At 43.6% G+C, this 23,946-nt stretch overlaps 1 protein-coding gene across 4 annotated transcripts in view; it reads right to left on the minus strand.

Annotated features, from left to right (window-relative positions):
* Window positions 1-23,946, minus strand: part of Stau1 (staufen double-stranded RNA binding protein 1) — a 53,385-nt gene that overhangs the window by 14,241 nt on the left and 15,198 nt on the right. For all 4 annotated transcript variants that reach the window (XM_028868555.2, XM_037205569.1, XM_028868554.2 and 1 more), the window contains exons 2-3: window positions 12,676-12,817; window positions 11,195-11,360 (exon numbers count right to left, since the gene is read on the minus strand). In XM_028868555.2, the coding sequence (XP_028724388.1) occupies window positions 11,195-11,360; window positions 12,676-12,755 (246 nt within the window). In that variant the 5' untranslated portion in view covers window positions 12,756-12,817. The remainder of the gene's footprint in view (window positions 1-11,194; window positions 11,361-12,675; window positions 12,818-23,946) is intronic.

Here is a 23,946-nt window from a genome sequence, read left to right on the forward strand (position 1 = left end):
CCTGCCCCTTAGGAGGGGTCAGAGGGGCCCAGGCCACCTCTCTTTGAGCTGATAACGCGGGTTCTACAGAGTTCAGCAAAGACTCAGGAGGGGCTAGTCCAACACATCCCCAGCAGACCTGGCCCTGGCCAGAGCTGCTAATTTCACACTGCTGCTTTCTTCTGCTAAATTCGTCAACTTCTGGTTCCAGGATTAGCCCTAACAGGAACCCCCTGGCTGAACTTGCTAACAGGTCATAGCAGGACTAGCCAGGCTTTGCTGTGTGGGTCAGTTCACAAGCAGACCTACCCACAGAGAGCACGCAAGCAAGTCATAAAGGTCAAGTAAGATACGAAAAAGCAAAGCTCTCGGGCATTGACCCATAGACATCACCCAGGCACACTTCAGAGCAGCACATCTTTTTATTATTCCAGATGCACACAGTGCTTTCTCCTGCTCAACAATGTGCTTCCTTCCTTCCCAGCCGGGGGCTCTTTCCATTACTATCCTCATTCATCAGCATCATGTGCCCAGTGCTCTGATGGTTCCTTACTCCTGAACAGGAAGAGCCCTGGCCTGCTTCTCCTCATGGGCTTGCCATATTGTCCAAGCTGGACTCCAACTCTGGGACTCAAGAGACACTCCTGCCTCGGCTCCTGTGGTGGTAATCTAATTGTACTGAAATATTATTTTGATTGTATGTTAATAAATAAAGTTGTCCGAGGGTCAGAGCTATTAGAGCCATAGCAAGAGTGTGGCGGTGGTGGCACACGCCTTTAATCCCATAGATATCTGTGTGTTCAGGGTCAGAGCTATTAGAGCCATAGCAAGAGTGTGGCGGTGGTGGCACACGCCTTTAATCCCATAAGATCTCTGTGTGTTCAGGGATACAGTCAGCATTGGAGACATATGCCTTTAAGACCTAGGGGGCTGTACATTCAGACAGTGACGAGGCAGTCATGTGTTTGGGTTTACAACCAATGAGAAGGCAGAACGACATACTATAAAAAAACGAACCGACAGGAAGTAGGTCTCTTTTCTTGAAGCTGGGACAGCAGAAGGAAGGGTGAGATTTAGCTCTGAGCTCTGACCTCTCGGCTTTCTCTTTTACATTGTTTCTGTGTTTCTTATTTAATAAGAGAGTTGGTTACATCTACATCTGGCGCCCAACGTGACAAGAATCCATTAAAAACTGCTTGGCTTGGCGGCAGGTCCGCTTTCCCGCAAGGGCGGCAGGCGGCCCGCGGCGGCGGCGGCCCGCGGCGGCCAGCGGCGATCTGCTTCTTAGTCCGAGCAGCAGCTTCTTAGCCTGGGTCTAGTTCTGCTTGACCACAGGCTGGACTATCGGTGAGCTGCTTGCTTAAATCCTGCTTGCTTAAAGCCGGTGCTACAAACAACTCAGAGTTGCCCTGCCGAACAGGGCCCTGCCTGTAAAGCCAACGCACGTGGTCGGAGCTTAAGGAAGCCAGACCCAAGCCTTGACTCGGCACAAGAGGGAACACGTGGCTGCATTTAAACTTCAGCCAGCTACGCTTTCTTGCTCTCTCTCTCTCTCTCTCTCTCTCTTTCTCTTTGGATTTACACCTGGGACACTAGGTGGCTGCTTTGAAAATCCCCTCGGATTTCTACTGTTCTACGCAGATTTGGTAAGTCATAACATATCAGATATTTTAAAGGAAACTATTTAAAAGAGAATTTTTTCCACATTAAAAAACAAATGGGTTTTATGTGTACATTGGAAGAAAATTGGTTTTTGTTCGAAATTTTAGGCAGTCTGGCAATGGAACAACTATATAATATTAGTATTGGTGGAATTATGCACCTTATCACTATAATAATCCACATTTTAATATTTAAAAAGATAGTCAATTTAAGTGCCAGGATAACAGCTTTAGAAGAACTTGTTAAACCTGTAAAAATTCAGACAGAAGAAATTAACAGTGAAGTTGTTTCAAGTCGGGATCATAAGGTTGCAGAAAGAAAGCCTGTTTTCACACAGTCACCCTTAATTTATCCTGTAACCGTACAGCAGATGCCTGATCAAATGGCTACACAAAATAATTGGGCTCCAATTGAAATGTTGGATTTAAAAAGGTTTAAGGAGGCAATAGTATCTTATGGCATGCATTCCCCATATGTAAAGCAAATGTTAAACTCTTGGTCAACATATAATAGGATAGTACCACAGGACTGGCGGGACCTTGCACAAGGTGTTCTGGAACCCAGCCAGAGACTTCAATTTCTGACTTGGTTTAAGGAGGAGGCTAAAAACATAGAAAAACAATGGAGGGATAAAGGAATACAAGTTTGCCAGGATCAGCTTATGGGCGAAGGCCAATATGCTTCAGCACAAACACAATGTTTATATGATGTCCAAACCCTAATTTTATGTCGAACGGCAGCCTTGAATGCATGGGACAAAGTTGAGGAACCAGGAAAAAAATCTGAGTCATTTACAAAGGTGAAGCAAGGCCCTAAAGAGTCTTTTACAGATTTTTTACAAAGACTGGCTTCAGCAGTAAAGAGAATGGTCTCGGATTCAGAAGCTAGTAAGGCAATAATTGAATCTTTGGCCTTTGAGAATGCAAATGCAGCATGCAAAAGAATAATCAGGCCATTAAGGGCAAGATCTGCACCTATGGAAGATTGGATTAGAGAAACAATTAATGTTGAAGCTGATGAGCATGATGATACATGGGTAGGAGAAGTAATTTCAAAAGGTTTGAGGAGTGTTAGATGTTTTGGATGTGGAAAGCAAGGACATTTGAAAAGGGACTGTAGACAGGTCATTCCCAGAAACAATGTTTCTTCAAGGAACAATGGCAACAGAAGGCCCCTTCCTTCTGGAGTATGCAGAAGGTGTGGTAAGGGAAAACACTGGACCAACGAATGTAGATCAACAAAGGACAGACAGGGAATCCTTTGCCTCAGTCTTCGGGAAACTCCCAGAGGGGCCTCGCGCAGGCCCCCAGTGCAAATCCAGTTCAAACCTTTCCTGCAGCCATAGAGGAAATGCCTGCTCTGGAGAGCGATTAAATAACCAAATGCCTATTGGAATAAATCATGCTGGTCAGGATGATGAAACAGAGAGAATAGAAAATTCAGGAGAAAACATAAAGAAAATTTTTTGGCAAACTTCTATTAATGAACAAAGACCAAAATTAACAATAAAAATAAATGGTGTTTTGTTGTCTGGTCTGGTAGACACAGGTGCGGACGTTACCATAATTGCACCAGAATTTTGGCATCCAACTTGGCCTCTTCAGGAAGTAAACGTTCAACTGTTAGGAATTGGGACATTATCTCAGGTGAAACAGAGTGCAAGATGGCTCGAATGTATAGGTCCAGAAGGACAGAGGAAAATTAAAACCATATGTGGCTAACATAACTATGAACCTGTGGGGTCGAGACTTGTTGCAACAATGGAATACTCAGATTAACATCCCTCCAATCTCAGAAACAAATCATAAACTAGCACATGTTACTGAGAGAAATATTAGAAGATATTGTTCTAATGAGTGGTCACCAGCCATCCATATTATACAAGAACAGGGCACAATAACTGATGATCTTCCAAAGACACCAACAGCTCTACCTTTAAAATGGTTAACAGACAAGCCTGTATGGGTCCAGCAATGGCCTTTAACAACAGAGAAACTCCAGGCTTTAGAAGAGCTGGTAGAAGAACAGTTAAATGCTCAGCATATTGAAGAATCAACCAGCCCTTGGAATTCTCCTGTATTTGTTATTAAAAAGAAATCTGGTAAATGGAGAATGGTAACAGACCTTAGAGCAATTAACAAAGTAATTCAGCCAATGGGCTCTCTACAATCTGGGATGCCTTTGCCTACTCTGTTACCAAAAGGATGGCCTCTCATAGTTATTGATTTAAAAGACTGTTTCTTTTCAATACTCTTACAAGAAAAAGACAAAGAAAGATTTGCTTTTACAGTGCCTACTTATAATAATTCTCAACCGGTTAAAAGATTTCAATGGAGGGTCCTCCCACAGGGAATGTTGAATAGCCCAACTCTGTGCCAATATTTTGTGCAACAGCCATTGGAAGTGATACGTAAAAAATTTTCTAAATCTATAATTTATCATTATATGGACGATATTTTACTAGCTGACTCAAATGCAGATACTTTAGAAATAATGTTTGAAGAAGTAAAGAAAATTTTGCCTTGCTGGGGATTACAAATTGCTCCTGAAAAGATACAAAGAGGAGATTCTATTAATTATTTAGGATATAAAATAGAGCTACAAAAAATTAGACCCCAAAAGGTGCAAATTCGGAGAGATAGACTACAGACTCTTAATGACTTTCAAAGATTATTTGGAGACATTTCTCATCTACGAACTATTGTTGGGGTAAAAAATGATGAACTGACTAATTTGTTCAAAACCTTAGAAGGTGACAAGGACTTAAATAGTCCAAGAGAATTATCACCTGAAGCTGAGAAAGAATTAGCCTTGGTAGAAAAGAAAGTGCATGAAGGACACGTGAATCGTATTGATCCAAAGCTGGATTGCATTTTGGTTATCTTACCTTCTAGGCGTTCTCCTACTGGAATATTAATGCAGAGGGAAGATATTATATTGGAATGGATATTTTTACCAAATAAACCAAATAAAAAATTAAAAACTTATGTGGAAAAAATCTCTGACTTGATTTACAAAGGAAAATTGAGACTTCGTCAATTAGCAGGCATAGACCCAGCAGAAATTGTCGTACCATTAACTAAGGAGGACATTGAAAAATTATGGTCAGAAAGTGAACCTTGGCAAAGAGCTTGCAGTAATTTTTTGGGAGAAATTAACAGCAAATATCCCAAAAGCAATAGAATTGATCTTATAAAGAGAGCTGAATGGATCTTGCCTTGAATTGTACGGCAAAAACCCATATCTGGAGTTCGTACATTTTATACAGATGCCAACAAAGAAGGAAAGGCAGGTTACAAATCAGAAAATTTAAGTAAAGTGGTTCAAAGTCCGTATAATTCAGTTCAAAAATCAGAATTGTATGCTATTCTATTGGTATTAATGGATTTTTCAGAACCTCTCAACATAGTAACTGACTCTCAGTATGCTGAAAGAGTGGTGTTACATATTGAGACTGCAGAATTTATCCCTGATGCTTCAGAATTAACTTCACTATTTATTCAATTACAAGATACAATCAGGAAAAGGAATCATCCTTTATATATAACTCACATTCGATCCCATACTGGTCTGCCAGGCCCTCTAGCACAAGGCAATGATGAGATTGATAAATTATTGATAGGAAATGTGCTGGAGGCCTCAGAATTTCATAAAAAACATCACGTCAATAGTAAAGGTTTAAAAAAGGATTTTTCCATAACCTGGCAACAAGCCAAAGAAATAGTAAAGAAATGTCCTACTTGTTCCTTCTACAATCAAACGCCATTACCAGCAGGATGTAACCCAAAGGGTACTCAGAGAAATGAAATCTGGCAGATGGACGTGTTTCACTTTGCAGAATTTGGAAAACTGAAATATGTACACCACACCATTGATACTTTTTCAGGATTTCAATGGGCAACTGCTTTGAGTTCTGAAAAGGCTGATTCTGCAATCACTCATTTGCTAGAAGTTATGGCCATCATGGGTATACCTGCACAAATCAAAACTGACAATGCTCCATCATATGTCTCTGTTAAAATGAAACAGTTTTTTGCTTATTACAATATAAAGCATATTACAGGCATACCACATAATCCTACAGGTCAAGCAGTTATAGAAAGATCAAACAGAACTCTAAAGGATATGCTAAATAAACAGAAATGGGTAACAAAAACCCCCAGAAATAGACTGCATAATGCTCTTCTAACTTTGAATTTTCTGAATGCCAATGAGAAAGGAACAACAGCTGCAGAGAGACATTGGATAATAGAAAAAACTACAGAATTAAATCAGCCTATATACTTTAAGGATGTGCTGACCTCAGAATGGAAACCAGGGTATGTATTACATTGGGGACGTGGTTTTGCTTTTGTTTCTACAGGAGAAGATAAGCTGTGGGTACCATCAAAATTGATAAAGGTTCGATTTGAACAAGAGAGACCTCTTAATTAGAGGAGGTGATAGTTCATCAACCAGCATGAACATCCAATTTAAACTAACTTGTATCAATAACACATGCCTTTTCATTTAATCAGATAATAACTTGTCAAAAGGAAACATCCCCAAAATTAGTCTTGGGGAAAGGTTTTTGTTTTTGTCTTTTAGGAGAATGAAGGTTAAGGAATCTGAAGAACACTGGACAAATGAGACAACTGAAGAAAAGTGACAAATCATCTATCCCAAGAAACAGAGTGAAACGGTGTATGGGTATATATTATCTAAAAAATTTTTTATGTCTTCCTAAATGTTTGTTTCTGCTTTTCTCTAAAGATTTAACACTATTGGTTTTCTAATAGTCCCAGTTCAATTAAAATTTAAAGCTGACTTTGGAGTTGGAGAATGGCTCTCTCCTTCTTTAAACTCAAGCATGTTGTTAAAAGGAAAATGCAAACTCCCTGTATCATGCCAGAATAAGAGCCATCTTCTGCTATGGTACAGGACAAAAGCAAAATTAATTAAGGGACTATTCTATTACTAATCTCAACTCTTTGATTCTATTCCGATTCTTTAAACTTTTCTCAAAGTATAAATTTTATATCAAAATTTACAAGATTAATATATATATATACATTTTAAACTTGTTAAGATATGAATGGTCACATAGAGTACTAACTAATTCTAGAAAAAAGGCTAGCTGCATATATATGCTTTTGTGTTCGAGTCTCTTATCAGTTTTCTGCAGGAAATCACGGCCAGGCCTAACATCAACTGAAGTCTCCAGAAAGAAGATGGGGCCCCACAACAACAACAATTCCACGTGGACAATAATAATATCATTAAGCTGACAAACATCATCCATAGATCAGCTTTGAACTACAAGGTGCTCAGAGCAAATTTGAGATGACTAGCTGAGATGATCCAGTCTCAAAGACTACTTGAATAAGGACTTGAGATAAACCCTGAACTTTGGCATTATACACAGACTGGATAATGAAGGATATAGTTACCTCTCCTAGAATTTGACAATTAACCTAAAATTTTTCTTTCAGGATAAAGAAAACTTCGCCCATACCCAGCAGGAAGCAATTTTAAGAATACGACGCCCACATTCCCAAAGAGGTGGTGTGGGGCGGGTGGTTTTTTGGTCTTTGTAATGGGTTTTGGGTCTGGGATAATTTTCAGTATTTAGGGGGGTTGGTTACAAGTTATTGTCAAGGGTTAGGAAAAAGGCTAAGCAAAGGAGATTAGATTTAAGGTTCTTGTTTAAAAAAAAAAAAAGAAAGAAAGAAAAGAAAAAGACAATTACTAATTTTAAATACTTTACATTGGATTGGATTGTTTTATATTGTATACAAATTTGAAACTGATATTGTTAGAAAATGCTATATGTATATTTCTAATTGTATTTATTCCATCCATTTAACAATGTAATGCAAATTTCTGATCCTTGAATGTTATTATTATCAACTATTAGGATATAAAGAAATGAAAGCTAGTAGTTAGACATTATCATAGAACTTGTAGTCAGATTAGATATGTTTTAAAAATTAAGCAGAGATGTTTTAGACAGGTCATCTTCAGAGATCTACAGAATATGGCATTTAAAATGTTTTAATAACTTAGAAAATTTTTCTTTTTTGAGACATGTCAGCTCCTGGCAGTACTAATCTACTTCAGAGAAAATATGGGCATTGAAGAAACTGCATATGGAGTCAACTTTCCTTGTGGCAAAAGTTAGCCACTGGACAACAAAGTATCCTCGAATCAACAGGACAAAATGGACAGACAGATCACGAAACAAGGGACTACTGATTCTTGCCAAAACAAGTGTGGTTATGGCTTTATCAAAAGGCATCTTCTGAGGCCAGGACAATACGGCCCCATCCCTGAAATGGCCTTCGCATCCGGAAAAGGTACGGTGCCCTTTTCTTCAAAGCAGCTTAACAGGCAGAGGGCCGATGGCTTCTGTTGTGCAATGGAACAGCAGCTGAAAGCTCATGCCTCTCAAAAGTAGACTGGCATTTAATAGAGGGATGTGGAGAAGAAGGGGATGCTGAGATGAAGCCATATATACACAGCCAAGAAGAATGGACAGCTGAAATTAAAAAACTGTCAACAATTTCCAGAATTTAAAATCCTGAATCATGACAGGACACTAGTGGAATTCAGGTGTTTCTGGTACGTGGACTGCTCTCACCCAATGTGAGGTTGAACTGTTGACCTTGTGTACATCCTACTTCACAAATGAGTCTGTCAGATACACTAAGCCTATAGGCTGAAGATGATGCCCCAACACTGCGGAGAAACCTCAGGTGACTGCCCAGGCAGCTGGCTGTTTCTGTCAACTCACAAAATTTTTTGGAAGTTGCTTGCATGCACTTCCTGTTTTTATTTTTGTTAGCTAATATTATTCCCTTCTTGGGTCTCTGAGGGAGTTGAAGATTAGTTAGTTATGGTTGAAGATTAGTTAGTTATAGTTGAAAATTAATTAGGATAGAAAGTGCATTAGATACATCTTGGATTTACCAAAATAGGATAGATAATGGAATTATTTTTTCTGATTTGTCAAATACCTGTTTAGGTATTTATCTTGTATATATTGTATATAGTTATTGTACTTTTGTATATAGTTTTTCTTTTGTTAGTTATAACCTTTTGCTTTCTTTTTCTTTTTATTAAAATAGAAAAGGGGAAATGTGGTGGTAATCGTACTGAAATATTATTTTGATTGTATGTTAATAAATAAAGTTGTCCGAGGGTCAGAGCTATTAGAGCCATAGCAAGAGTGTGGCGGTGGTGGCACACGCCTTTAATCCCATAGATATCTGTGTGTTCAGGGTCAGAGCTATTAGAGCCATAGCAAGAGTGTGGCGGTGGTGGCACACGCCTTTAATCCCATAAGATCTCTGTGTGTTCAGGGATACAGTCAGCATTGGAGACATATGCCTTTAAGACCTAGGGGGCTGTACATTCAGACAGTGACGAGGCAGTCATGTGTTTGGGTTTACAACCAATGAGAAGGCAGAACGACATACTATAAAAAAATGAACCGACAGGAAGTAGGTCTCTTTTCTTGAAGCTGGGACAGCAGAAGGAAGGGTGAGATTTAGCTCTGAGCTCTGACCTCTCGGCTTTCTCTTTTACATTGTTTCTGTGTTTCTTATTTAATAAGACGGTTGGTTACATCTACAGGCTCCTAATTATCGGGGAACAGAGGGGACACCACTCCCTGGCCCTTGTACCTGTTCTTGAAGCCCGTCTTACTACTTACTTACTAAAGTGCCTTAGAAAGCTGAAGATCTAAAAAGTTTGGTTTGAAATTGAACTGTGTGTGAGGGAGTGAGACCACCTCAGGCCCACCCACCTTTCAGACAGTCTCTCACTGGCATGGAACTGGTCAAGCAGCTACTAACAGACAGCTTAAGAATTACTCTTCAGCTGGGCAGTGATAGTGAATGCCTTTAATCCCAGCACTCAGGAGGCGGAGGCAGGTGTATTTCTGAGTCCGAGGCCAGCCTGATCTACAGAGTGGGGTCCAGGACAGACAAGGCTACACAGAAACCCTGTCTCGAAAAACCAAAACAAAAAACAAAAAGCAAAGAAGAAAAGATTCCTTTCCTACCACAGTAGTTTTAAACCACAGCACAGGGCTAGCAGTGTAGCCCAGCATGTAATTAGCGTTAACCTTCAGCAACAAGAAAACCAGACAAAGAAAGGCCCCAAATTCATAGACACGCCTCTCTTCCCTTCTCCACACTGTGAATGCCCTAGAAGCCACTGGATTGATTATACATGTACAAGTTAAGCCGGTGAGTTATCTAATGGAAACTTTAATAAAACAACATAAAATGTGAGCTTCCCTGTCTCTTCCCTTGGCTCTGGGCCTGCCTAGCCTAGCTGGGCTGTGATTTCTGGGAATGGGTCTTAAGAATCAGTTTCCAGGCTGAAGAGACAGCTCGGAGGTTAAGAGCACTGGCTGCTCTTCCAGGTCCTGAGTTCAGTTCCCAGCAACCACATGGTGGCTCCCAACCATCTGTAATGAGATCTGGTGCCCTCTTCTGGCATGTAGGCAGAATACTGTACACATAATAAATAAATCTTTTTAAAAAAACAAAAACAAAAAACCAGTTTCCATTTCCTATCTTAGAGAATGCTCATTTTTTTAAAAAATTTATTTTTATTTTATGTGCACTCGTATTTTGCCTGTATATATGTCTGTGAGGATGCTGGATTTCCTGGAACTGAAGTTACAGACAGCTGTGCTGGGAACTGAACCTGGGTCCTCTGGAAGAGCAGTCAGTGTGCTCTTGCCCACTGAGCCACCTCTCCAGGCACAAGGACACTCATTCTTCAGATGTAGTCACCAAACTGTGAGGAAGTGTAAACAGTCCCCGCAGAGGACCACTAAACAGGAACTAAAGTCCCCTGGCAGAGGAAGCCATTTTGCCACCAGGCCCTCCCAAGTCAGAGTAAGCTTCCTCTGCCAGAACTATGCAGAGCAGACAAGCGGCCACACCTACCCCTGCCCAAGCTCCAGGGTGAGCAAAAACATGCACCATGTTCTGGGATAGTGTGCTATCAAAAGACAGCAAGCATTTCTACAGAAATTCTATAACTTGGCACTGCCCATCAGTAGGTTCTAGCTGGGTATGGTGGCTCACAGCTTTGATTTCAGCACTCAGGAGGCAGCGGCAGGCAGAGTTCTGTGAGTTTGAGGCCAGCCTGGTCTACACTGCCAGTTCTGGCCAGCCAGAGCTACACAGTGACAGTGAAGAAGAGAGGGAGAGGGAGAGAGGGAGAGAGGGAGAGAGAGGGAGAGGGAGGGGGAGAGAGAGAGAGAGAGAGAGAGAGAGAGAGAGAGAGAGAGAGAGAGAGAGAGAATATCAATCAGCAGCTCCAACAACATGGGTCTCAGCACTGAGAAACAGTCCCAGCCTTCCCAGCACTCTCTCCACATGCAGGTCACTCACACTGTGCCAGATGAAAGGAAAGGAAGAGAAAGGCTGCCCAGCTTTCCTGCTGAGACATTTAGGAGACACTCTCCAGGCCACAGAATCTTGATGGCTACCACTCAGTAACTACAGACATGTCAGCAGCAGCCTGGGTCTGTCCCAGGCCTGTGTCCACCTACCTCCAGCCTCTCTGGTGGAGGCTCATTCTGCAGAGTCCTCAGTGCTCTGGCAGTGGCATCATGTTTCACAGCTTGTCTCGTCTTTCCTTTCCCATTAAACTGCTGTCCTCCCACAGAAAGCTCAACTTGGTAGAGTAACGGCGGCACTGGAAATGGGTAAAAGTACCTACAAATACAGGATGGAAGTTTCAGGCTCCGGCTGGTAAGTCACCCATGCCGTCTTCAGCAAATCCCACGTTTCCTGACTGGGGTCTCCTCACTGTGTCTGTAGCTAGAAACACCCTGTGGTGTTCTTGAATCTTAGATGGTCTTTTAAGAAAAAACCCAGAGCTAGACAGATATCAAGGTGAAAGCTGAAAGAGAAGCAGAACAGCCAGCCACTAGTTCTTACCTCTATGAAATCTCAGTCTAAAGAGAGTGAGTTCCTGTTTCCTCACACCTTATATATCTTTCTCTGCCCTGCCATATTACTCCTGGGATTAAAGGCATGTGTGCTTCCCAAGCAAAGGCATGAGATCTCAATTGCTGGGATTAAAGGTGTGTGCCACCACTGCCTGACCTCTGTGTCTAATCTAGTGGCCAGCCTGTCCTCTGATCCTCAGGCAAGTTTATTAGAGTACACAATCTATCACCACACTCTGTTCAGCACAATGGAGGCTGCCTCAAAGTTGACACTGAACTGCAAGCTCGGAGCTGACAAATGGTTTGCACTTGACTCTCATGCTGGGCTATAATGACAGGGTCCAGAATGGAATGGGTGTTGGCTCAGACAAACTTCGCTCACTTTACTCTCTCAAGTCTTCAATTTGCACTTGCATGCCTCCCAAGGAACCTGGGAATTTTAAGAGTGAAGCCTTTTAGAAAGGACCCTCACTTCTGAAATCTAGCAGCACCAAGTCCAAGAGTCTGGTTCCTTCAACTTCAAGTTCATATTCTTGACTGAGGCTTTGCCCTTTCCCACCTCATCAGAGGAAGGGAGGAAAATAAAATATCTATTTTCATCATCGATCTATTCACTAATGTCTCACTCCTGACAGCAAAGCTTTTGCAACACATGACTGATCTCATGTAGCCCAGGCTAGCCTGGCTGCTGTGCAGCAGATATCTCTCTGCTTCCACCTCTTGAGCACTGGAATTACAGGCATTCTGCAACTACACTAGGTTTGGCACTTCTCAGTGTTAGTTAATCTTAGTATTTTACACAGTACAAAAAAAGTCAGAAAGAGCGAGCAGAGGGCCTCAGTGCTCAGGAGCATGTGCTGCAGGGTCCCACAAAGCAAAGGAAGCAATGCAGCCAGACAGGGAGTGTGAGTGCAGAGGCTCCTGAGCAACCTGCTCAGGCCCTCTGCAAAAGCAGCTTAAACAGAGGTTGCAAGACAGCACCAGAGGCACACCTTAACCCCAGTGATGGGGCTCGGTCAGAGCAAATCATGACTCAGGTCACAACTGACAGACATCACTCTAGGTCCCCGAGCACATACCTGGGGGGGTAGGCCCCTCCGCGCATGCCGTAGCTGTAGGTGGACTGCATCCGAGAGTGGGGGTCCACGGGCTTATACATTGGTTTTCCTTCCAGTTTCACGCCAAGTGCATTGAGCACTGCAGTGGTAGGAGCTATGCTTTCTGCAACATAAAAGTCATACAAAGAACAGTTTCAGGCCCTAGGCACTGATGAAGCATGGCTGTAAATCAGACTCAGAATGTACTGCAAAGAGCCAAGTACTAACTAGATCTACCCCATGGCTGTCCATCAGGAAACCCAAGAATCCGCATAGTGTACAGAACCACAGGAAAAACCTAGGAAGGGAAGGAAAGGCAAGTAGCTTGTTTGGAGAAGGCAAATAAGGACCAGAAAGCATCCAATGTCTCTGACTTGGCATTACAGTGAGGCTGAAATGTGGTCACAGATGACAGGAAACCAGTTTCATTTTCATATACATCAAGAGGAAGCTTTTTCCTCAAAATCATCAACATGAGAAAATACAGACTAGGGCTAGAGACGGGACTCAGCAGTAAGAGCACTTGCGGTCCAATCATAAGACCAGTTCAGGTCCCTGCACCAACGTACGAAGTCTGGCTCCCACGCTCGCCTGTAACCCAGCTCTGACAGGAGGATTGATGGTTTCCAACCTAGCTGAGGACACGAGTTTTAGGGATAGGTCCCATCTCTAAGGAATAGTCAGAAAGTGACATGAGAAATCATCTGATGTTATCTCCTGAACTCCACACACAGCACACACATCTGTATGCATGTGTGCATGCACTCTCACAGAAACAAACAAAACACACACTATTCATCTTTCAATTTGCTCTCCTAGGTCATCCAATTCATAAATCTTCACAACCCATTACAACAGCCTGAAAAGATTACTGTCTGCACAACTCACATTTTAAAACAACCCTTGAGAGTGGGAGTGGGCGGGACCGAGGGCTCAGCCATCAAAAGCACTAGCTGCCCTTCCAGAGGACCCAGGTTTAATCCTTTGTACCCACAAGGGGACTCCCAGCTCTAACTCCAGTTCCAAAGGATCTAACACCCTCTGCTGGCCTCTAGAGCCACCAGGCAACAGTGGTACACAGGTAAAACACCCATGCACATAAATCATTAATTAAAAATAAGAAAGCGCCGGGCAGTGGTGGCGCATGCCTTTAATCCCAGCACTTGGGAGGCAGAGACAGGCGAATCTCTGTGAGTTTGAGGCCAGCCTGGGCTACCAAGTGAGTTTCAGGAAAGGCGCAAAGCTACATAAAAAAACCCTGTCTCGAAAAAAACAAAAAAACAAAACAAAAAAAAAAAAAATAAGAAAGCATCCCTTTTGGACCTTGGGTATGACACACTAAGTTAAGGCACATGCTGTCAAGCCTGAGAGCTAAACACAACCCTACAGACTCACATGGTAACTGAGACAATGCGGGGAAGTTGTCCTACCTCCATACAGCACTTCATACAAGAACCCACACATGTACACAATAAAGAAATAACAAATCTTTAAAACAAACAAATACTTTCACTAGGCCTAGTGGCACTTGAAAGGCTAAGGCAGAAGGATTATAAATTTGAGAAGAGCCTGAGCTGTCTATCTCAAAAACAAAGAACACTAGCAATAGCAAGCTACGTTTGGGGGGCTGGAAAGACCACCTAGCCCAGCACCACATGGTGGCTTACAACCATCTGTAACTCCAGTTCCAAGGGATCTAACACCCTCTTCTGGCCTCCAACAGCACCAAGTGCACAAGCAGTACACAGACGTCCATTCAGGCAAACAATACACATAAAAATAAATAATCTTGAAAAAAAAGAAGCTGGGTGGTGGCGCACACCTTTAATCCCAGCACTTGGGAGACAGGCAGGCAGATCTCTGTGAGTTTGAAGCCAGCCTGTTCTATAGCGTGAGTTCCAGGACAGCCAGGATTGTTACACAGAGAAACCCTGTCTCAAGGGGGGTGGGGGGAGAGAAAGAAAAGAAAATTCACCTTTAGTTTTTTTGTTTTAAGATTTATTTATTATGTATACAACATGTATGACTGCAGGCCAGAAGAGGGCACCAGATCTCAGATGGTTGTGAGCCACCACATAGTTTCTGAGAATTGAACTCAGGACCTCTGGAAGAACAGTCAGTGCTCTTAACCTCTGAGCCATCTCTCCAGCCCCGAAAATTCACCTTTAAATGCCTCTAAGATAACACAGAGAAAAATAAAAATGATTTTTATTTTATATTAAAATTGGCTGAACTAAATTTAGACTATAAATCAAATTCATAAGAATATCAATGGTCTTGCACAATCAGAAGGTCAAATGAATTACTGTTCTTCCTCATAACAGAATTGTGTGTGTGTGTGTGTGTGTGTATGTGTGTGTGTGTGTGTGTGTGTGTGTGTGTGTCAGACAGACAGACATAATTGCATTTTAGAATCACCTCAACTACTGGGCGGTGTTGGCACACACCTTTTATCCCAGCACTTGAGAGACAGAGGCAGAGGCAGCCTCATCTGTGAGTTCAAGGTCTACAGAACAAAAGACCTTCAATCACTCTGAGACTCAGAATCTATCTCGAGTAGAGAATGACCACCACAGAGAAATCAAAGGCAAAAAGAAAGGTTGACCTGAGCTGGTCAGAATTCACTCTTGATTACCAAGGACTGGGAACTGTAAGTAGAGCGCCGCCGCCGGTGCCATCCCCTGCCCCCCCCAGTCACAGCCTCCAGAAAGTGCCTCCCAAACACATCCATGGTTCCTAATTTGCTTTGGGTCCTTGTTTGAAGCACTATGACCTACTAGCTTGCATGTAGGCAGTCTTTTCTCACCCTTGTTTGTAGATGTAACCAATCGTCTTATTAAAATAAGAAACACAGAGCCAATGTAAAAGAGAAAGCCGAGAGGTCAGAGCTCAGAGATAAAATCTTACCTCCTGCAGTGCTCCTAACTTCCCCGCGAGAGAGAGCTACTTCCTGTTTGTCTGTGTTTAAATAGTCTTTCTGTTCTGCCTTCTCATTGGTTCTAAACCCAACCACATGACTGCCTCATCACTGCCTGTAAGTACCGTCCTCCAGGTCTTAAAGGCGTGTGTCTCCAATACTGGCTGTATCCCTGAACACACAGAAATCTACCTAGCTCTTCTAACCACCACGCTCTTGCTATGGCTCTAATAGCTCTGACCCCAGGGCAACTTTATTAACATAAAATTAAAATTACATTTCAGTACAAATAAAATATCACCATATTTGTTAATCATCAGGAGACAGACAATCCACACTGCTGATTGACAGATTATAAAAGCAATACTGCCGGGGCTGGCGAGATGGCTCAGAGGTTAAGAGCACTGGCTGCTCTTCCAGAGGTCCTGAGTTCAATTCCCAGCAACCACATGGTGGCTCACCACCATCTATAATGAGATATGGTGCCCTCTTCTGGTGTTCTGCACTGTATACATAATAAATAAATCTAAAAAAAAAAAAAAAGCAATACTGCCATACTGACTTGACACAACCCTACTAAAAACCTATGCTCTTGATGAGCTACATAGCCTTACCCAAGGAAAAAGGTATTTTCATCATGTTTTTCCTCAACCTTAAAAACTGTATGGGGACAGCATCTCCCCATGACTCCTCTGCAGACCACCCAGTCAGGGACGGCAGACTGGGATAGTGAGGAGGTATCTGCCACTCAGTGTAGGACCTATGCTTAGGAAGCCATCATGCCATACTGGGAAGCCCCAAAACACACTTTGGAAAACAGACTATCCTGGCCCAGACAGACTGCCAGATTCCTCTCTTCATGTGCTTAGAGGAAATTCCTTTCTTCCCCCAGCTGTGGCAGCAGCTGTGTGCTACAGTTTGAAAACTAGTTCTATCGGCTTCCCGGAGCTTATCTCCAAGTGTCAGCTGGACTGAAAAGAAGCACAAGCGTGCCTCCAGGGCTTAGGCAAGCTGCTGACGGCTGCCCCACTTGGACCTTAGGCACTTTTAATGGGTATGGTTTAAAGGGCTGCTCATCACCCTCGAGAGGTATTTCTTCACTTTTCCTTGTTTTGAGACAATCTCACTCTATTGTCTAAGCACCAACACCAAGAGACACTTCAAGCACAATTATGCTTGTTTGTAAAGACTGATTTTTATTTTATGTGTATGGGTGTTTTGCCTGCATGCATGCACCACATGTGTGCCTGGTGCCCAAGGAGGTGTTTGTGACTGAGTTACAAACAGTGGAAAGCTAGGAGCTGAACTCATGTCGTCTGGAAGAACAGTCGTCACTGCCCTTACCCACCCCCAGTCACCGCTCTAGCTCCTAATTAGGCTTTCATCAGATACCAAATGGGACAATTCCAACAAGGAGCTGAGCTGGCTCAGATGAAGAACACATGCTGCCTCAGTTCTCAGCTCTCACATCAGGCAGCTCACAGCTGCCGTAACTCCATGTATGCCCTCTGGCCTCCTCATGGTGCACAGAAACTCCTGCAGGTTCACACATACACACATAAAAATATTCCATCTATAACAATTGTTTCACATCAGAGTCTTTTATTCTCCAAGGTTGAAAAAGATAACAAAGATAACTGAGAAAGCCCAACCTTCCTTAGAGACAACGGCCCACTGTGCACCATCAGCCCCTCACCCAGACTACCGACAAGCGGCCTCACTGACTTCCCACATGCAAACAAGCAGGAAAAGAGCCTGAGGAAGGCTGCAAGCAGTAAGAGGTCTCAAAGTCTGGAACACTCATGGGAAATCATAGCACTTGGGGACTGTCCACTCCAAATCCCTCACAATCTCATGTGACTTGGAGTTTTAAAAGCCAAATAATCCAAGGAAAGCATGTATTTTCTTGATCCATCCTGCAAGGGTAAAAGTAGAGGCAATTCTCAGTAAGCCAGGCATGGTGGTGCACATTTGGGAGGCAGAGGCAGGCCAACTGATGAGTTCAAAACCAGCCTGGTCCAGGAAGGACAGCCAGGGCTACACAGAGAAATCTTGCCTCGAAAAACCAAAATATATAAAAATAAAGACGATTATCTAAAATCTGTTTAGAATAAGGATGAGTTTGTATCCCTTATTCTTAGCAGTTTGAAAATCTGTAGATGCTTAGAGAAGACAGGACCAGAATCATTGCTGAACCACCTGTAGCTGAGTAACCTAGGAAAGTGATTATTATTATGTCTAGAGACGTCATTTAGTGAAACAGCCCTTTCCCAGCACATGTCAAGTCCTGGGTTCCATCCCCAGCACTCTAAACTAAGAACAAAGACAGCACACAGCTGGCCGGGGCAAAACTGGAACCTGACGAAGCACTGCTGTTGGGGTCGGCCAAGAAGCCCACGTGCAGTCCCTGGAGCAGACCGCCATGTCAAATCTCAGCTAAGGGACATCACTATCTCCCAGCCAGGACCACCGTTTTCCTCAAACCTGGCTTCTCATTCCTGGAACATTCCTAAAGACTGCTGTTCTCAATTGTGATCTACTTCGGACAATTATCTAAGTGAAATACCATGGCCCTGGTGGGAGTCTCACAAAGTCAATACATGGAAATGGAAGAGCACACAGGCAGCTGACTATCAGGTAACTCAGTGAGCCTGACATCGACGAAGCTGCCCTCTAACCTCCACATGCAGGGTATGGCATAGGTGTCTGCACACACAAAAGACACATAAATAACTTAGAGCTGTAAAACTACCCTTAGCCAGGCATAGTGATCTCGGCACATGGGAGGCAAACAAAGGCAGGCATAGCTTTGTAAGTTTTAGACCAGCCTGGTCTGCACAGTGAGTTCCAGTGTAGCCAGGACTACATAAATGAGACCCTGTCTCAAAAAGAGAAAGCAAACAAAACAACACAACTGTAGTCCCAGCATTCAGGAGGCTGAGTCAGGAGAACTACTTTGAGTTCAAGGACAACCTAAGTTACACAGAGTTGAAGCCAACCTGGGCTATGTGGCAAGACATCTCCAAGCAAGCAAGCAAAGGACACATTAAAATAAAAAGCATGGTGGAAAGGTATGGTGACGCACACCTTCCATCTCAGCATTTGGGAAACAGAGACAGATGGATCTCGGTGAGTTTGAGGCAAACCAGGTCCACATAGTTCCTAGACAGCCAGAGCTACATGAGAGATCCTGTCTCAAAAATAAATAAATAAAAGAAAAAGCAGTAAAGCCCAGGGGAATGCAATGGTTTATGCTCTTCCCTTTAAAACAGTCACACACATCTGAGGAGTCAGGAATGTCATCCTGTGAGACAATCTAAATGATTCTGGTGAAGCAGGTTAAGATGTGGAGCAGCTAAGCAAAAGAGAATCAGTGTCTTAACAGATTTACCAGGCCCTGGTGGCATGTGCCTTTAATCCCAGCACTCGGGAGGCAGAGACAGGCAGATCACTGTGAGTTCGAGGCCAGCCTGGTCTACAGAGATAGTTCTAGGACAGCCAGGGCTACACAGAGAAACCCTGTCTCAAATAAAGATAGATAGATAGATAGATAGATAGATAGATAGATAGATAAAAATTTTCCATAAAAATGAATGAGGGATAGATAGCATATTATTATGTTTCACTATTATTATTATTTTTAATGACTCTGGTCTTATAGTAAATCTGGCCACCCCTTTCTTGGTATAAAACCTTACTGATGCACGAACAGGAACTCAGACAGAAAACAGTTCTTCATCAGTTCTGGGAAGTCATTCAAAGGGCAGAATTTTGACAGAACAATGGCCATCCCAAGTGGTATTTCCTGTCCATTTCTTTCTGCTAGCTGCCAAGACCTTGAAACAGAAGGTTTGGGTTGGAAGTTACATGTCTATCTACCCATATCCAACCAGGGTTCCCTATCTGGACACAGAGATATAGATGGCAATACTTCCTTCTGCTTCCTAACGGAAAAGCAGAGCGCCCTAGCACCACCTCTGGAGCTGCTTGTCAGATGGGAAACCAGCTGAGGAGAGACGAGAAAGGAGACACGCAGCTACAATGTGCCCAGCAGCCTTGCTGGAGCAGCAGGTCTAACTGCGGGTGTGGAGAGCAGGCAGCTAGCGGGAAGACTGAGAAGAAACCAGTCCTTGTTCAGTATCTGGCTCCCAGAGAGAGCAGCAGATGCAACCTGAATTTGTACTTCAATGTGAGACATGACCACTCTCAACAGAATGAACGACTTCCAGACTAACTGTTTTCAGTGCGGCTGAGTCAGTGCCAGGAAAGCTAAAGTTCTATATGAAAGTAGCAAGGGAAAGAGAATAAAACGCTAAATTACAGAGGTGGAAAGTAACTGCTGAAATGCAGTCAATCCTGGCATTACCTCAGCTACAAAAACAGCCCAGGCAGCATGTAGCTATGTGGATCAGTTAGAAGTCTACGGCTCCTTGACATGCTGCAATGTCCTGGCTTGCATTTCTGCAGTGATTTAAGATGACTTATATACCCATGCAATGTGTGGTCATTTTGCAAAGAGAACCAGCAGTGTGTAGTGGTGCTTAATATTCATAGCTCATGGTAAAGGCCTCTGGTCTCAAACCTGTGAGAAGTTGAAAGCAACCTGGGGAGTGACACCATTAGCAGGTCACTATGAACTGCTGTTGTCAAGGGCAGCAGTTTGAAGGGACCGACAGGAGGGATTTCTCACTGTTGACGGTTCTTTCGCTTTATTAGCATAAAGATGGATCTGTATGAGTGAAAGGTTTATTAGAAGGTTCATCTACTTACAGATTCTTACTCAGAAAACCACTGCACCAACCTTGAGGCTCACAATCCTAGAGTGACCTGACGGACCCTATGCTGACCTGGGACCACTGCAGGGGCGCCGGAGAGCTGAGCAGGGCACTCACTGTCTCCTACTTAGTTTTTAAGGTACAAGAAACTGCAAAGCCAATTTCTTCACAAGTCAAAAGGGGTGTGGGGTGTTGGCTCAAGAGTGGCTCAGCTAAGCCGGGCAGCGGCGCATGCCTTTAATCCCAGTACTCGGGAGGCAGAGGCAGGCAGATCTCTGTGAGTTCGAGGCCAGTGAGCTACCAAGTGAGCTCCAGGAAAGGCGCAAAGCTACACAGAGAAACCCTGTCTCAAAAAACAAAAACAAAAAGAGTGGCTCAGCTGTTAAGAGTACTAGTTGCTCCTGCTGAAGACCTGGGTTCTATTCCCAGTACCCACTTGGCAACTCCCAACCACTCTAACTCCAGTTCCAGGAGATCCAACATCCCTTTCTGGTCTCCACAGGCACCAGGCACACAGGGGTCACACAGACAACAATCTATACAAGCAAAATACAGTAAAATAATTAAAAAGTAAAAGTCAGGCATAGTGGCTCACACTTTTAATGCCAGCACTCAGGAGGCAGAGGTAGGTGGTCTACACAATGAGTTCTAGAATAACAAGACTGTAGCGACTCTATCCCCAAAACAACAAAATAAAAGAAAAAGTATGGGGGGGGGGGTCCGGTCCTGGAGAATTGGCTAAAAGTGATTAAGAGAACTCGCTGCTCTTCCAGAGGACTGGGTGTGTTGCCAGCACCCACATGGTAACTCACAACCATGTATAACTCCATCTATGGGATCTAATGTCTACTTCTGACTGCCACAGGCACTACGTACACATCATGCATAAACAGACATGCAGGTAAGACTTGTACACATAAAATAAAAATTTAGGAGTCGGAACAATTCTATACATACTTGTGACCATTTTTCAAAAAGCACAGGAAGTTGTAAGGGAGCTAAAAGTACTTAAGTAAAAAAGCTTCAGTGAAGGCTAGAAATTGTATTTTCTAGTATTTTATGGAAACAGGCAACCAGCCAGGCCTCCCGCATATACCAGCTGACCAGCTGTTCCCTGGCAGAGTAACCCCACAGTGACTTTATCACCAGAGCAAGCAAGTCACTTGACGCAAAGCCCAAAGAAGTGCCAGGGCGACTAGCTCATGACCTCACCCGCCTCAGTCCCCAGCACCGTCCCGCTGCACCACCCTGTCTACTTTGGGAAAGGAACAAAAACAGAGGTTACCATCCAAGATGCAGAACTGTTCTTAGCAGACTGGCTTCCAGGGTGCACACACAAACCCACAAGGGTTCAGCAATCAGCTGTGCCCTTCCTCGGTTTGTTTCTTTCAGCTGCCAAATAAGAAAAAGCTCCCTCTCTCTCCCAGCCTCACTCCCCCAGTCTTCCTAAAGTCTGTCTTGTCTGTTTTACTCACTGAAGGGGACAATCAGTTTCCTCCCAACTCTAAACACGAGCCAGAGGTCACAGGCAGAAAAGGAACCCAGACAAAGCCTGTCCCAGCAGATCCTCCAGCCCCTGCAGAACTGAAGACTGAATGAATGCCTAAACTTAGAAAGGGGGGGGGGGGGTTCAAAACCCTTTTTTGGCTTCTATATAAAGCAGGCCCACTGACAACATTTCCAGCTCCAGTCATAAATACTCGAGGACTATAGAAGCTCAGAACAAACAGGATTTGGTTCAGAGTGCCCCCAAAATGCTGGTTTCAAACACACCTTAAAGAGCTAACGACTGAGTGAAATACACAGCTAAAAACTGGAGAAAAGAAGCATAGGTGGTCGGTGAGTAATGCTTGTCATGTAAACATGAGGACCTGATTTTGACCCCCAGCACCCACAAAACGTCAAGAGCAGTGGCAGAACAGCCTATCACCCCAGCACTGGGGAGGTAAAGGCAGGAGGAACCCTGGGAGAGCGGGGGAGGTAAAGGCAGGAGGAACCCTGGGGTTTGCTAGCCAAATAGTCTAGTCCATCAGCAACCTCCAGGTTCAAAAAGAAAGCCTGCCTCAAAAGGAATGAGTGAGTGAGTGAGTGAGTGAGTGAGTGAGTGAGTGAGTGAATGAATGAATAAATGAATGAATATGAGGTATACTTCAAGAGGAAGACACCAAGTGTCAAGCTCTGGCCTGGCCACCAGTACCCATCACGATACATGGGAGAGGGGTAGTTAAAGCATATTATACAACTGCTTAGTAAGCTTTAGACTGCCACATAAGCAACACTGAAAGTCACCAGGCGAGAAGCTGGGGTGCAGGCCAGTGAAGATGCAGCTGCTCAGCATACACACAGAGGACTCTGGATTTAGTCCTAGACCCAGACAACATATAAAAAATGAAAATAAGCCAGGCGGTGGTGGCGGCGCACGCCTTTAATCCCAGCACTCGGGAGGCAGAGGCAGGCGGATCTTTGTGAGTTCGAGGCCAGCCTGGGCTACCAAGTGAGTCCCAGGAAAGGCGCAAAGCTACACAGAGAAACCCTGTCTCGAAAAACCAAAAAAAAAAAAAAAAAAAAAAAAAAAAAATGAAAATAATAAAAGACACCAAGCAATACTCATTTGCTAGTCACTCTTTAGTTACTTGCTAATGTAACCCTGGGTGTCATGATTAAGCCTGAAGAGAGAATGAGGGGCAGTGATTGTCAAGAGAGAACAATTCTGTGTCTCCAGGAACATCCAGCAATGGCTGGGTATTTCTGGTTGTCACTTCTGATCAATGTAAAGGGGTCTACTATAGCTGATCAATGTAAAGGGGTTTACTATAGCTGATCAATGTAAAGGGGTCTACTATAGCTGATCAATGTAAAGGGGTTTACTATAGCTGATCAATGTAAAGGGGTCTACTATAGCTGATCAATGTAAAGGGGTCTACTATAGCTGATCAATGTAAAGGGGTCTACTATAGCTGATCAATGTAAAGGGGTTTACTATAGCTCTTATACAGGGCAGAGGAAGCAGGGGCACCATACAAACATCACAGTTACAAATGGGGAAAATGCACTGTGAGGAACAAAGCTCCCCACTACTGGCATCTGTCAAGTTCAAAGCAGCCCCGGGGACCACGGAATTCCAACTGCTGTTTCTTAGCATCTCTACCGCTGCAGCTGAACCCTCCATGCAGCTGAACCCTCCATGCCACCGCCTTCCTTTAAACCTGCCCTTCAGGGCTGTTTCCAACCAGGTACATGAGGGCCTCACCTCATGAGAGACCAAACTGTTTGTCACTCATAGAGAAAGGAAGCTGAGAGCTCAGGTCTCACTGGACATCTGACTGTAAGGGTCCACTTCCTCCATCCTTCTGCATCATCTACTGAAGGACTTAGAGGCCAGCTCAGGAGAACATGCTAGTCTTCCTTTCAAAACAACATTTACTGACACACAAGCAATACACCACAAAAGGAATGACAAGGAGGAGCTTAAAGTGCTTCTTTCAAAACATCTGCACCTGCTCAACACCAGGGACTCCCATCAGCTAACTGACACAGAGTATCATCAAAACTGTCAGGCAT

The sequence above is a fragment of the Peromyscus leucopus genome, chromosome 4 (genome assembly GCF_004664715.2).
Source record: "Peromyscus leucopus breed LL Stock chromosome 4, UCI_PerLeu_2.1, whole genome shotgun sequence".
In the NCBI taxonomy this organism is placed as follows: Eukaryota; Metazoa; Chordata; class Mammalia; order Rodentia; family Cricetidae; genus Peromyscus; species Peromyscus leucopus.